The sequence below is a fragment of the Convolutriloba macropyga genome, chromosome 11 (genome assembly GCF_964194025.1).
Source record: "Convolutriloba macropyga chromosome 11, txConMacr16.3, whole genome shotgun sequence".
Lineage (NCBI taxonomy): Eukaryota > Metazoa > Xenacoelomorpha > Acoela > Convolutidae > Convolutriloba > Convolutriloba macropyga.
Genome location: NC_134478.1, coordinates 21,198,224 through 21,212,677, shown reverse-complemented (window position 1 = coordinate 21,212,677; position 14,454 = coordinate 21,198,224). Strand labels below are relative to the sequence as shown.

Genomic DNA, 14,454 nt, shown 5'->3' with positions numbered 1-14,454 from the left:
TTGCAAAAGGCATATGTATTACTTCAGCACTATGTGGAGTTCTCAAAAAAAATAATAGAAGAAAAGATACGAAACGACTTTAAAATTTGGCACAAAAACATTGTTTCTAGAGAAAAAGCAGATTCAGTTCCTTTATATTCTTCTTGGCATCCATATGCATGTAGCAAACACAGAGCAGCCATGCAAAAATGGCGTACTATACGTGGATATTTAGAAAACCATAGAGCCATACAGGAACCGTTATGGAACAATTTGTGGGTCATGCAAGAACTATGTATGAATCTTGTAAGAACCATTTGTGGATCATGTAAGAATCATGTAACTAATCACAAAGGTTTTTTTGGAATAACTTGATATGGACCATGTTTGGCTCATGTCGGAACCATATATGAGCCATCAAAGAAACATGTAAGAACCATATATGGATCATGCAACCACCATATATCTAATCACAAAGGTTTTGTTGTAATGGCCTTGAGTGGACAAGGTAATAACCATGTAAGAAACATGCCGGAACCATATAAGAAACTTTTAAGAACCATATATGGACCATATAAGAACCATATATGGACCATATAAGAACCATATATGGACCATATAAGAACCATATATGGACCATATAAGAACCATATATGGGCCATGTAAGAACCATATATGTTACCAATATGCCATAAGTCGTGTAAAGCGTTAAAAGCTGGAACTGCTGCATAAGCTTTGTATGGGCGTTGAAAGAACGCACAAATGACCACATTGGATTCTTGGATGCCATATAAGAATCATATATGGAGATCTTGGCAACCATAGCAAGATCATATAAGAAAATTTTGTATGGCCTGTATGGGACCATATATGGTTCTTCGATATGGTTGCCAAGAAAGGTCAACCCGGGAAATGGCCCAACTCTCAAACATTGTCCTTGCTTTAAAATCTTGGTTAACAGAAGTGGTTTAATCAATGAACGGCGTTTTTGACTGGTTTTTCATTTTGTTCCCTTTGATGATAAAATCAGGCGACTCGTGACCATACGATCTTCATGATTTTGTCCACAGATCAGTCCTTTTGCGACTACCGCTGCCGTGCAGTCTTTAGCGACCCGGTTTGTTACAGAGCATTAATTTTGGGTTGAACTATGCGCGCGTGTGCGACCTAAAATAGTCTGATCAGAAGTCAAACCCGCGTCGAGGTATTGGGTGAATTTTTGTAAGAAATGCGGCGATTGCGGTGAAAGATGTGAAAAAAAAAAATTTCACCGCATTTCAACGCATTTCATACGAAAATTCACCTCGAAATTCACCGCAATTCTTACAAAAATTCACCGCATTGGCTTTCCAACGTTTACTGAATGTGATTTAAGTTCACAAGAAATACCGTAGCAGCAAGTGACAGTTGGGGCAGTGGACTAAGAAGGTGAAGGCTTGCGGGAGGTAACAGGTTCGAAACCGTGTAAGGAAGCATCTTTTTTGTAGGAATACTGAGAAGGCGGTGACAATAAATATTTCACCACATTCACCGCCAACAGTTGTTTGTAAGAAATACGCTGTGAAAATTTTTTATTTTCACCACATTTCACCGCATTTCTTACAAAAATTCAACGCCAAACCTCGACCCGGGAAGTCTGGAGAAGCTCAATCGGGATGGCAATCGGCTTCCGCGGCTTTTTTCATACTTTTTGATAGCGTTTTTGCAAATGCCATTTGTAACTCGAATGGCTCAACGTCAGCTTGTACGTTGAAACGACAACTTACACACAGCCGCTGAACGCGTTTGAGTAAAAGCGCACACGTCAAGAGAATTATAAACATGGTAGATGCATTTGTACAACTTTAAAATAAAAAAACATTAGAGAACTGCAATTTGGTTCTGTTTGAATATTATTTTTGAAAACTGCTGGTAAAGACGATCACGTTTCACAGACAACGCGAGATATGCTTTTTAATACTGAAACTAAACATAACAAAGTGTTCTCCTTGTTTTATTCCTCTTTTAAAACTATTTCCTCTTAATTTTTTCCTGACATAAGTTATCAGATTTATGGATGAAGAATGGCCATGCATTCTGACACAAGTCGAGTGTTGCTTCTGAACGAACTGAAGAAAAACCGATTGAAGAACACTCGGATAATAGAAGACTTGAAACAGGAAGTGGAACAACTCAGGGAACAACAAAGAGAACAAAATCACAGCAAAGTGTAAGTTAACTAGACTTATATATCTTTTTCGTTGCGTTGTTACTACAAGTTTTCGGGTTTTTTTTTTCATTTTTGGCTATATGATAAGTTTTTTGAGCTCTTTAGGGCTTTTCAAAGATACCAAACGATATTCATGCGATGCATTTAGGTAATTGTCACTTTGACTCCGTAAATAATGCAGTCCTAATCCTGAAACTCTCGAAGTTAAAGGTGGAAAATCGTTGGTATGTTTGGCATTAGTTAGACAAAAACAGCAAAACCCTTAATGTTTATATCGTAATTGTCAGTTTTCAAAAAAATGATAAAAATCGAAAATTTTGCTTTTCAAACGTGGGAGTTCAACCGCTGTGTTGCGCTTCACATCAAAAGTTTGACTACATTGCGAGACAAACCCTATTTTCTGACATGCAGGTAAACTATTTTTTTATAAGGCTTCACATTGAACACGATTACGTTTACCACAGTTAAAAGACAAACATAATGAACATTTTTGGTGAATTAAACCAACCATAACGACAAAATTGAGCATTCCGAAGCTTCATCACGTTTAAAATTGATGCTACCGCAGATTTCCTACATGGTTGTTTTCGTGTTTGTTTGGTCTTCCGTACAAACGCAGTAATGTAAATTGTGGTGAAACTGGACTTTGGGCAAAATTGATGACCCAATAGTCCAAGTACATAACGAGTTGTAACAGTATCCACAGAAAACATCAATACCTATCAATTGTTCATTTTACTACAATTTATTTTTGAAGAGCGGATAATTTATATGACGGTAAGACCTTACCTTAATTATCTTTATATTTGATTCCTCCTCACCGTACGTACAGCGAGGAGATATTGATTAAAGAAGTCTAATATTGATATATCTAAGGGAACAGTTCATGGACAAATGTTTTTGTACATAAAAAATTTAATAGCTACAAGCCATTATACAACAAACAACGCTTAAATTTCCGTGATGTACGCATTTTGTAAAAGGAAAGAAAATCAATAAATCAATAGTATTTTATACAAGCAAAACTAATTGATACTTAATGGTGTCGACATTGTTATTACGACCCGAAGAGCATTATTGGTATTACACCGATTTTTTTTAAGCTGAAGCAAGATTGTACATCAATTGAACTGTTGACTTCTTCGACTTAAGTATTGATTTCTGATTTAGAAAGCTAACTTTTTTTTCAAACAATGGATTTCTAACAGTAGCATTTTTTCTAATGTATAGTAATGAAAGTTTGACATGCTATACCAAAAATTCTTTGCCTATGAAAAGACGATGATCGATTGAAACACTCCACTAAAAGACTTCAGCTCAACTTAAGTGTTCATCATGACTTTAATTCGACCCAAATTATTGATGTCGAACTACAGCTTTATCGAATTTTTGCTACTCGACTGTAGCTCAACTCTTATTTGATACTCGGCTCTGGATCCCCTCTATTTTTTAAACTGGACCCAAAATTTTGCATGCACTTTGGAAGTCGGTTAAATCATAAAACGTATTCAACTGTTATTGAAAAAAAAATTATTCATTATTCATGAAAGTATTTAGAAATAGGAAATTGGCGTTTATATATATATATATATATATATATATATATATATATAAATATAAATATATAAATAAATATTTATATATATATATATATATATATATCGACAAAGAGGCTCGGTAAAGTGCGTTCGCACAGTAAGTTCCGACCCCACTCATCTATATTTTTCACTTAATTGTCTACCAAATGAGGAAGAGTTTAAAAAATAAACTTATCAACATATCGTTCAACAAACTACTAAAGGAATATAACAATCTACTCTAGAGGGCTATGAGACCTGTAGCTACCATAATATGACTACCAGAAAAGACGAAAATAAAAATCAAATAGTTACAATTATTAATTACGACCAAAACTCTTTGCCCATTTTTTGAAAACCACTAATCACCAAATCAAAATGGCATCAGATAAAATTTATACTCAGAAGATTAACCGGCACTTTTTTGGAACAAAATATGGGACTTTTCCTCAATGCGACTTGGCAACAAGTCGACTAGAAATGAGCAAAGGGGCAAAGTTTATTAAAATATTGCTTTTAAAAAAAATCGAAATGATTAGAAACATTACGCATCAAATGAAATCATTGAGAGAGTCTTTTATACCTCAATAGAGAGTAACTGAGGCCTTTCATTATCCAGGATATGCCATACGACTAAAAAAGAACGACAAATACAGGCAAAACTAAAAATTTGCACGAAAAATTATGCACGAAAACGATGTCCACCCAATCAATTAAAAATTAAGCTGATCACTAAAAACAATAAAAATCATTGTTTGAGTTTTTTGCAGGTGACAGTATTTGTAAATCAAATGACGCCCATTATTGCGATACTGCGAAAAGAAAACAAAAACCTACAAAAAGGTGCAAATATGCAAAAATCACGAAAATTGGTTTTAAGAAAACTGGTTGTTCCAAGAAGAAAAACCATTTGAGGAAAATAAAACCGTTATGAAGAGCAAATTTTAATCCAATAGATAAATGATGTGATTGTTTATAGAGATGCTTAGCCACAATTTAACAGTAAAAAAACTGGCAGTTCTCAAAAATCTATCTCTGTTTTATTAAAAACAAATATTTTCAAAATTCATAGGCAACAAATTTTTCGACTAAAAGTGTAGACAATTTGTCTTGCAACTAATGTGAAAACTATTTGCAACTGCAATTAATGAGACTGAATCATAAGACCATAAAATAACATTAAATACAAGCTGAACTAATAAGTTTCACAAACAACTTTACAAAACCACAATTTTGAAGTCATTAAATTTAAAAGAGTATTGACCGCGAGAACATAACATCTTCGTTTGCGTCTCTTTTGACAACAAAAACAACCACAAAAACTGAAAAGTTTCTAAACTTCGCAAAATTCTTCTGAAATAAATTGTCTAAGCCCTGAAGACATCATTTAAAATGTTTAAACAACAGAAAAATTGTTTGATTCAACAAAAACACTCAAAAGAACTCTAAATAATGAGACTAATTTACGAAAATGATACAACATTGCAAAATACGAAAAAAAATGCAAACCAGAACAAAAAGGGATAATTTGAAGAATGCTATTACTCTTTTTTTTTTAGAATTTTAATTTGAAAGTCAAAACAAACATTAGCTATTTACCGATATCAGTTATTAAGTTCATTTGTTCATCCGTAGATGGCCACTGAGACTTCTAATGACACAATATTTGGCATATGACAACAAAAATTGAAAAAAAAAGTTAAGATAAAAAAATTAAAAAGAAATAAAGGGCAAAAATAAAAAACTCTATCAATGTCTGCAAGAGAACGGTGTCGCAGCCCTTCAAACCATATGTTATGAAAACGAAAAATATGTTCAGTTTCAAATGTAAGTTTTTTTCGGGTAGATTGTTAAATAATGTGACAATTTACAAAAGAAATAAAAACAACAGCAAAAATGGGCAATTATGCACAAAAATCAGAATGTTTTGTATGAAAACTCGTAATACGAAAGGCAAGAAAACCTTTTGGTAAGACATTCGGCCACCAAATTAGGTTTGTATTCTATACGGAGGAATGGTTGACCTGTACTTACTGAGAATCAGCAAAATGTTGACTAAATTAATATAAAAAATGTCAGTTCAAAAAAACACAGAAATTTCTTTAAAACAAATACATTCAATAACGCAAGAGACATTAGTAACAAATGAATCAAAACGGTTCACTTGCACCTCTTGAGGAAGAAATTTAGATCATTGAGTGGTTAAACTTAAAAACCAGACTGCCAAGGGAATAATAATTGAAGGCAAAAGAAAAGACTTAAGTTAAATTTTACTAAAACTCTTCCTCAAAGCCAAACAACTTTTGATGCTCCGGAAAAAACTGTATCTACATTCGGCCTCAAGTTTACGTAAATTAGAGCCGTCATTAACGGAGCCGTGAATAAAAAATATTTTCAGTAATTAACATTAAAAAGCAAAAACAAAATATTTTGAAAAAAGGCAGCATCAAAATAAAAACAAAAAAGTCTCTGATTCTAAGAATCCATGATATTTTCGAATCTCTCCCTGATTTTGTTTCGCGCTTAGCAAACCGACCAAGTTTTCCAAGTGTGTGCGAATTAGACCAATTGTTGCGTGGAATTCTTCCAATTTTAAAAAAAAGAACGATGCATTTTGTATAATTATCGAGTTAAATCCGCAAAAAAACGGCATAGTTTTAATTCCAGAAGACTTTCATACAACGCCTAACTTCAACTAGCGCTTTTTTCCAGATTGGGGAGTCTGTTTGAATTAAAAATATTCGTTAATCATGAAGTTATTTAGAAATAGGAAATTTGCATTTACATTTATCAAAAATTATGCATGTTCGGTATGAAAACAACAAAGTTATAGCCGACAAAATATTTGCTGTTCAATTGACCATTGTTAGAGATATACTAAGTAGCTATTCATCGAATCAAATTTTGTATATAGATTATTGATTCTAAATGATTCTTCTTAGGAAGATCAATTTTTTAAAGTTTTTTTGGCAAAAATCTGTATGTTTTGTAAGTGGGACTTCCAACTACAATGCTTGTTTGGCGTTGATCATGGATGACTGTGTATCCACAAGAAATGAAAGACTACTTCTGATCCAAAAAAAATCAATATTTCTCGGCCCATGAAACGAATATGCTCGAATCAAATTAATTTATTAAAAGATTCTTGATCGATCTGTGAAACGACCGTGCTCAACTTTAATTTACTATGGAAAGACCTTAGCCGTACCTACGAAAATACTTTGCGTCCACTTTAACTAGGTGCCTGACAATGTAATTGTTGTCAATATTGGACCTCCTACTAAATTTATAGTCTTTTCATAAGTTGAGGTCCAAACCTAAGAATTTTTACGGTGGTGTTCTCCGCGCTTTTATGCGCTCTCCATTGTATTTCAGTTTTGATGACCACACTTATCGTACCAGCTTTTCTGTCTTGCCTAACCATGCACAACCGACTGGAGGTGTTCACGCAATGGACGATCCTAGGCTCGTGGAAGGTATGAATGGGACAGCATCCAGCGGAATCCCCTTATTTTTACCCTACGAGAGCAACAGCATTGCTTCAGAGGTAATTTAGTGCATATTATATTATGGTCAAAATCGTTCCCACCATGCTTTATCTGGTCCAAGTTATCTGTGTAGGGATATGCATTATTTGATTACCTTCGGTAGAAAGTGATTATGTTGACATTCGCGGATTATCTTTAGAAAACTATTTTCACTAAGTGAACGTAATTATATTAACAGTTTCTAGAGATTCGCATGTAAATTTATTATTCCCTGGGTTTGATATTAATAGTCAAATCAATTATCTCTGGCAAGACGCATTCTCAGTAACTATCAGCTGCCGTGGAAACTTTTATACCATTGTCATCGATCAGTTCAAATCTTAACAAATTGCAATATTATTGCTTCATAAGTAACTTCAGAATCTTACAAGATTTAAAAAGAGCAAGACTGATCTCATAAATTTGTTCACAAGATCTTAGATTATTAATGCCTTTCATGGTCCAAAAAACTGAAGAAAAACGAGTTAAGAAATGTTTGCTATCTTTGGATTTGCAATCGTTGGTGTGTTTGGTTAGTTCGGTATGTTCGACTTCAGCAATGTGAAATTGTTGATATGTTTAATCTGAACAAAGAAAGAAAGAATACTTCTGTATATTCGGATTCTTTCATTCGCTATTTTTTCTATTTAAAATTTTTTTCTGTATCTTATTTATAAAACAAGGCAAACATTATGAGTCATTCTTCAAGTTAAAACTTTAACATACTTGTGTAGAATAACGGGGATTTAGTTCATTGAACCCTACTCACTGAATTTTGTTATGATCAAGAAAAAGTTCATAATCAAGTCCATAAGTAATTTCCTTGTGATTTCCCATTATTTGAAACGACGCAAACGGACGGTTTATTACGTGTAGAAATTGGAACTTGAGAATTACAAGAAAAACGAATGTTAAAAAATTTGAACTAACCTTTAAATTTTCTCGATGAACCTTATAAACCGAAACCGAAATTAGATCAAAGAGAAATATAGTTATCTGTACAGATCAAGATTTGATTGTGATTTGATTCTCTCAAACTAAGTTGGTACCAAATTTAAAACAAATATATTATTCGGACCTGATAATCGTAGTAAACGAAACACCTTGAAAGTATACTAAAATTATTATTCGAAGATTTAGGCATGAACAAATGACCTGGAACGCATTTTTCGGTCATTACACAATAAGTACGGATATACAAAACCCCTAGAAATCAGGCCACATTTAGGGCCCTTAAAAGGTATTTTCTCAAATGATTAGGCTAAATTAAGCCCGGAGAACTCAATTATCTCAAGATATGAAAAAATAAGCTGGTGTAATTACGGCTAATTTTTGAGCCTTTTCTGAGCATTTACCCAATTTCTTGATTCTAAATTCACTTGCTTGTTATATAACCTTCGTTATTCTCAGCGGTAAAAGTTTTTCCTTAGTTCGATTTTTTAAACTTCTTAGGAATATTCGATATAGTCGGTGTAGACTCAGAAATCGAATAGAGAAATAGAAAATAGTTAGGAGACTTGTTGTAGAATACACTTAGTTTGATTCTAGTTTTGATTTAGTTAGGAATAAGGTCTGTGGTAACTTTGCAATCTTTAATTTATATGTCTAATCATTTCTTAAGTTAGAGTTTGGCTTTAATTCAAACATAACATGGCTACTTGGGAAAACAGGTGATTCTACAGAGATCAATGACTATTAGGTTAAGTAAAGATCTCACGGAACTTTGACATCAATAGAGCGACTGCAGACACCTTCAAGACGAGAGTTTCTAGGAGTATCAATCGCAGCGCTCCTTTGGAGACTGAATAAGTGAAGCCACTCTGAGGCTAGGGTTGCCTGCTCGTGTAAGACTTGGCGAGTAAGACTAACCCCATGTAGTATGGATGAGTGAACCAAGCAGGCACTTAACACGGTCTGCAGTAACCCTGAAGTACCTGATGGGCAAAAGATCATACATCTTGCGTTCTTTTTTCAAGTGGTTGATACTCGTCTGGTTGGGCTGTGGAGTGAACTAAGACGAACTTCGCTTCATTTTCAATTTTAGTAGTCTTTAGGGTCAGATCTCTTAGTATAACTTAGTTGCATTGGGAACTTGGTATACTTCTCAATCACAGTACCACCTATTTTATAATTGTTTTACTTTCTCCGTACATTTACCTCATAGATGAAGCTAGAGAACTCTGAATCCAACTTTATTATTACTAATTTTTTTAAAAAAAAAACTAATGCCTCCAATATGAATTTTAGGAGTAATAGAAGGGCCTGGTATAACCCTCTCTGTGATATAGGATTATAGGCATGCGAAGTTACCATTACTCTAATTCTCTGTTTTTTTTGAATATTCAAGTATCTACAAATTGTTGGGATTTGATTAGGGAATCTCCCCACCACAGCTTTTCAAATTCTACATTACGCTTGAAAATTAAGATATCAGATCTAAGGAACCAAACGTACCCTCAACTTATTGCGTTTAAGACCAAACATATCAACGATTTAGTACGTTTCGAAACTGATTAAACCAACAAAACAGAAGAAAAACTTAAAGAAAACCGAAGAAAAACCCGTTGTTTTTGGCTAAATAAACCCAAAAACAACGATTTCTGGACTAGGGCAGCTACCTATAAATTATCAGTTCACAGGGGGAAATTTACGCATCAATTTACAGACTCCGAAACTCCGTTCAAACGTGGAAATGGTTAGTACATAACCTGATCAGAGCTCAAACGCGCGAAAGCTTATCAGAGGCATTCTTGAGAGTTTAGAAATATGCAGAAATAAATTTAGACGCATGAAATTCTTGATCATGGTTACAAAGTTTTCTGAACAGAACTTGTTCCAAATGAACGAAACCTTAATGGTTTGTGAAGACCCTCATGAATGTGATCAAATTGCTCACATTCAATATGCATTATAAATAATTTGAGTGATTATTCATTCAATAACATTTTGTTTTCGTCTGGCCAGAGATATATTAGAGCGCACAAAGCTCTGGAGGTATTCAATAAATTCTGAACTAGGGATGCATAAATGTCTGGAAATTGTCCGGATTGAGTCTCATCAGAGGTCATTTTGGTCTGGGACTTCAATCTCAGAACACAAACAAGCAATCAGTTCAAAGCCATCCCGCGGTCGAGAAATTTTCCGAAAGTTATGTAAGAAATGCGCTGAAATGCGCTGATTTTTCAAAAAGTTCAGCGCAAAAACCTCACATAGTAATGCGCTGAAATGTGCTGAAATGCGCTGAAACTTTGTAAGAACTGCGCTGAAAGTCTTAACTCTGGTAATTTCAGGCGAATTTGATGAAAATGGAGTACATTAACTCTGGAGGGAGTGACCCATTTATAATCAGACAGCTGAACAACCTCATTGCCCACGGAGTGAGTGAACAAGCGGCAAATAGCGGTGAGCATCATATTGCTCGAAGACAAGATCAGATCACACTCAAGGTTTGAACATCCATCTTTTCATTATTTTAGAGATATTTCATTTTTGTATTAAGTTCGGCAAAACATTTGCACTATTTTTTCAAATAGACAATTATTCAATTCAGGGGTCACCAGATCTTTAAATTGTATGAAAATTTTGATTAACTCCACGTTTTCAATCGACTTTTACGTCAACTGATCAGTTTTTATGCGGCCTTGAGAGACCCAGAAATGTGAGGCATATTCAGAAATGTGAGGCAACTGTTATTGAGATAACACCTCGAATAAAGTATGTTCTAGAAGAATGAAGAATGTTCTAGAATAAAGTATAATCATTGAAAGCGTCAATGTGCGTTATGTTCGCAGATTCTGGAGGACTATCGCCATGAGAATGAGAAATTGAGAAGTGAGCTGGAGACGGTGAAAAATGAGAAACTCACAGGTATGAACCAGTATATTCTTCGAGGAAAACACCAGTTTCACATGAATAATTAAAAAGAATATAGTCATTTCTATTATTAAATTCACTCATTTGGAATTGACTCACTTTTCGTCAAAATATAATAAATTTGCGGAAATTAGGTTGAAATCCTCATAAAACTGGCACACACAAAATAATCTCATCAGAAAACAAACTTTTCTGCGTTTGACTTCTTACAAAAAATCTATGAATGCAGTCAAATAAACTCCTACTTTCGAGAGAAGTATGAGGTTTATCAAACCGGCAGCTTTATTGGCCGATTTGACAATTATAGAACTTTTCCTTTGCTCAACTCATCGCTTTCTTACTTTTACTTGACAAACATTATCGATAACTGTCATTTGTGATATTCGGACTTCTTTAGACGAAGATGAGCTAAGTCTACTGAAGAAAGACCACATTCTCAAAATGACTCAGATGAAGCAGGAGTTTGAACAGTTGCAACAGATGGCAAAAATCAAGGAACTCAAAGATCAAGTCATGACAAGTCCAGACAATCCACGATATCCAATTGAATTGGATATTAGAACCGTGAGTTAGAGCCTGGATTTCTGTTCTGATTATTGTGCTATTAGTTGCTGTAGCGATCCCATGCTGAGGTGTGCGCTTGAAATAGACCTGATCAGACCGTCCCAGACAATAGGTGCCTCAGACTCAACCGCGCTCGACAGATTCTGTTTGCTCGAAGTGCGTTGGAATTCGTCACGGATAAACCTCAAGAGCGTTTGACAGTTTCTGGGCGCCAGAGAGGATCTGCGTTCCGGGTCATCTAAAATCACTAAAAAGTGTAGTTTGCGGTGGAAGCGTTGAATTTTTGGAAGGTTTGCGGTCTTCAGGGGCGAATGCGGAGAAGGAAGTAAAAAAATTACTGCTCAAAACCTTCAAAGATTCATCACTAGAATCACCACAAATCTTGACTGTAACTTTTCTCACCGCCTACTGATTAAACACGATTTTTTTTCACAGCTAAACAGTGAGCAGTGAATACCAAAAACAACCGCTAACCTTTAAGAATTCACAGTTATGCCGTTAGTGCTTATTCTGACTGAAGTGACAAATTTATACAGCTTTCCATAAAAAACGTGTTGACATGCAGTTAACTACAATCCTCTAAAGGGTCACCGCATTTGCTACCGCAAGTGCAGCTGTTGGCTCTGATCAGAGACATCGGGCTTTAGATGAGTCCTTGCTCAAAAGACTGCTTCATTGTTGCCTCTTGGCAGCGCCAACGTCTCGCAGTTAAAAGAACACGAAAAATTGAAAAAAAAATACTGGAAATAATCTGATTGGACCCACTTGCGTTCGAAACTGTTTCTCATCAGACTCAGGTCTCCTCAAAATTCTCTCTGATTGAAAGGCTTCGTTTGTAGGATTATCGACTATCTTGAGCTCTAACTGTTGATGATCAGACCCAGTTGCACTCGAAGCTTTTATGATCAGACCCAGTTGCGTTTAAGGCCGTTCTTGATCAAGCTCAATTTAACTCAAATCCGCCTCCGGTCAGACACAAGTACGCTCAAAACAGTCTGATTGCGGACTGATTTTAATTATGAACAAATCTTTTTGCTCTATCAGTTTCAATTAAAAAAACTGTTGTTTGCTGTAAGACACTCAACTACGGAAGCGTCGATTCTAAAAGTATTGCTAAAGAAAACAAAATGCAGCTGCTAGAAAACTATTTTGTTTCATATATCGTTAGTGCATATTTTTGACTCAATCGCTAAACTTGTATACATTTTTTTAAAAAAAGAAACCCCTTGATCTGCAGTTAATTATAACCTTGTAAAGAGATCCGGCATCTGATATCAGCTGGATCTTTGGTTCGTATCAGAGCCATTGGATTTTAGATGCGTCTTTGATCACAAAGCTGCTTCCTTGTTGACTCTTAGTAAAGCCAAAATCTGTCAGTAAAAAATTAAAAAGAATTGATAAAATTGCATTGGAAATGGTTTCTGATTGGACCGGATCCACTTGCGTTCGAAATCGTTTCTGATTAGACCCAGTCCTGCTCAAAATAATCTCTGATTGAAAGTTTTCGAGTTAAAAATTATCGACTATCTTGCGTTTAAGATCAGACCCAGTTGACCTCTAACTGTTCCTAATCAGACACAGTTGCACTTGAAGCATTTATGATCAAGTTCAAATGCGCTCAAAACCGGTTCTGATCAGACTCAAAAGCGCGCAAAAAAAATTGATCAAAGAATGATTTTAATTACAAACACATATTTTCTGCTTTAATTTTTTCATTCCACAAAAAAGAAAGTTCGCCTATAGGAGCACCAATTTTGAAATTACTACCAAAGAAACTAAAATCCAATTGTTAAGAGGATAATTTGTTTTGAACAACAATAATGCATATTTCTGACTCAATAGATGAACTTTAATATAGCTTTCTATAAAAAAACGTCTTGATCTATATTTATTTAAGTCCGGTACAGTGGAGTGGTATTTTCTATCAGCTATATCTCTTGGTTCTGTCTTTGATCAGAAATTTATTTCATAATTTATTTTTTGCCGAGTCAACATCTTTCAGTTAATAAATTAGAAAAACTGAAATAAAAATGCATCAATTAATCAGACGCACTGGTATTCCATATCGTTGTTTCTTTTCAAACCCAGTTGCGTTGGAACCGTTTGTGATCATACCCAGTTGCGCCTTAGATCCGCTCATGATTAGATCCCGTTGAGATCCAATAACTTATGATCAGACGCAAGTGCGCCCGAATCCGCCTTTCATCAGATTCAAGCCCACTCAAATCAGCCTCTGTTCAGAATCAAATATGCTCATGCGCTTGAGTTTTTCCTTTAATTTCCAGCTAAAAATGTTCATATGTGCGCTCAAGGCAATGTGATCAGGACGGTTTCGAGCGCAAACCTCAGCTTCTTTTATCTCCGGATTTGGATCAGCTGTTTGCGTAGAATCACAAAAATCACAATACAGCGTCATGGGAGAAATTTTCCGAGACTTACAACGTTTTTATTTTTCAGCCTCCGTGATTGAGTTTTTTTGAAAAATTATTGAGGTTTGTTTTGAATTCTGATGTTAGTGCAGAGAATGAATTTGTTTAGAAGATAATTTTTTGCTAATTCTAAAAACGCTAGCAGTTGAAGTTACGCACACAAGAATCTGAACACCGTTTTATTGGAGAACAATTGAACTATTTCGCATATAGCTCAGTTAAAGGAATCGTACTTCATTAGAAGAAAAAATCTAATTTCCTCTTAGGAGACTAAGAGGTTTTCTAATAATTTAATT

At 34.8% G+C, this 14,454-nt stretch overlaps 1 protein-coding gene across 5 annotated transcripts in view; it reads left to right on the top strand.

Moving 5' to 3' along the window:
- LOC142349798 (coiled-coil domain-containing protein 17-like) overlaps positions 1-14,454 on the top strand; it is a 39,002-nt gene that overhangs the window by 2,521 nt on the left and 22,027 nt on the right. The window contains exons 2-6 of one of the 5 annotated variants that reach the window (XM_075401573.1): positions 2,042-2,188; positions 7,141-7,312; positions 10,583-10,738; positions 11,084-11,159; positions 11,563-11,729. In XM_075401573.1, coding sequence (XP_075257688.1) covers positions 2,043-2,188; positions 7,141-7,312; positions 10,583-10,738; positions 11,084-11,159; positions 11,563-11,729 — 717 coding nt within the window. In that variant the 5' untranslated portion in view covers position 2,042. Of the gene's footprint in view, positions 1-1,770; positions 2,189-7,140; positions 7,313-10,582; positions 10,739-11,083; positions 11,160-11,562; positions 11,730-14,454 lie in introns of those variants that run through there. The other 4 variants (XM_075401572.1, XM_075401574.1, XM_075401571.1 and 1 more) reach the window with 4 other exon arrangements.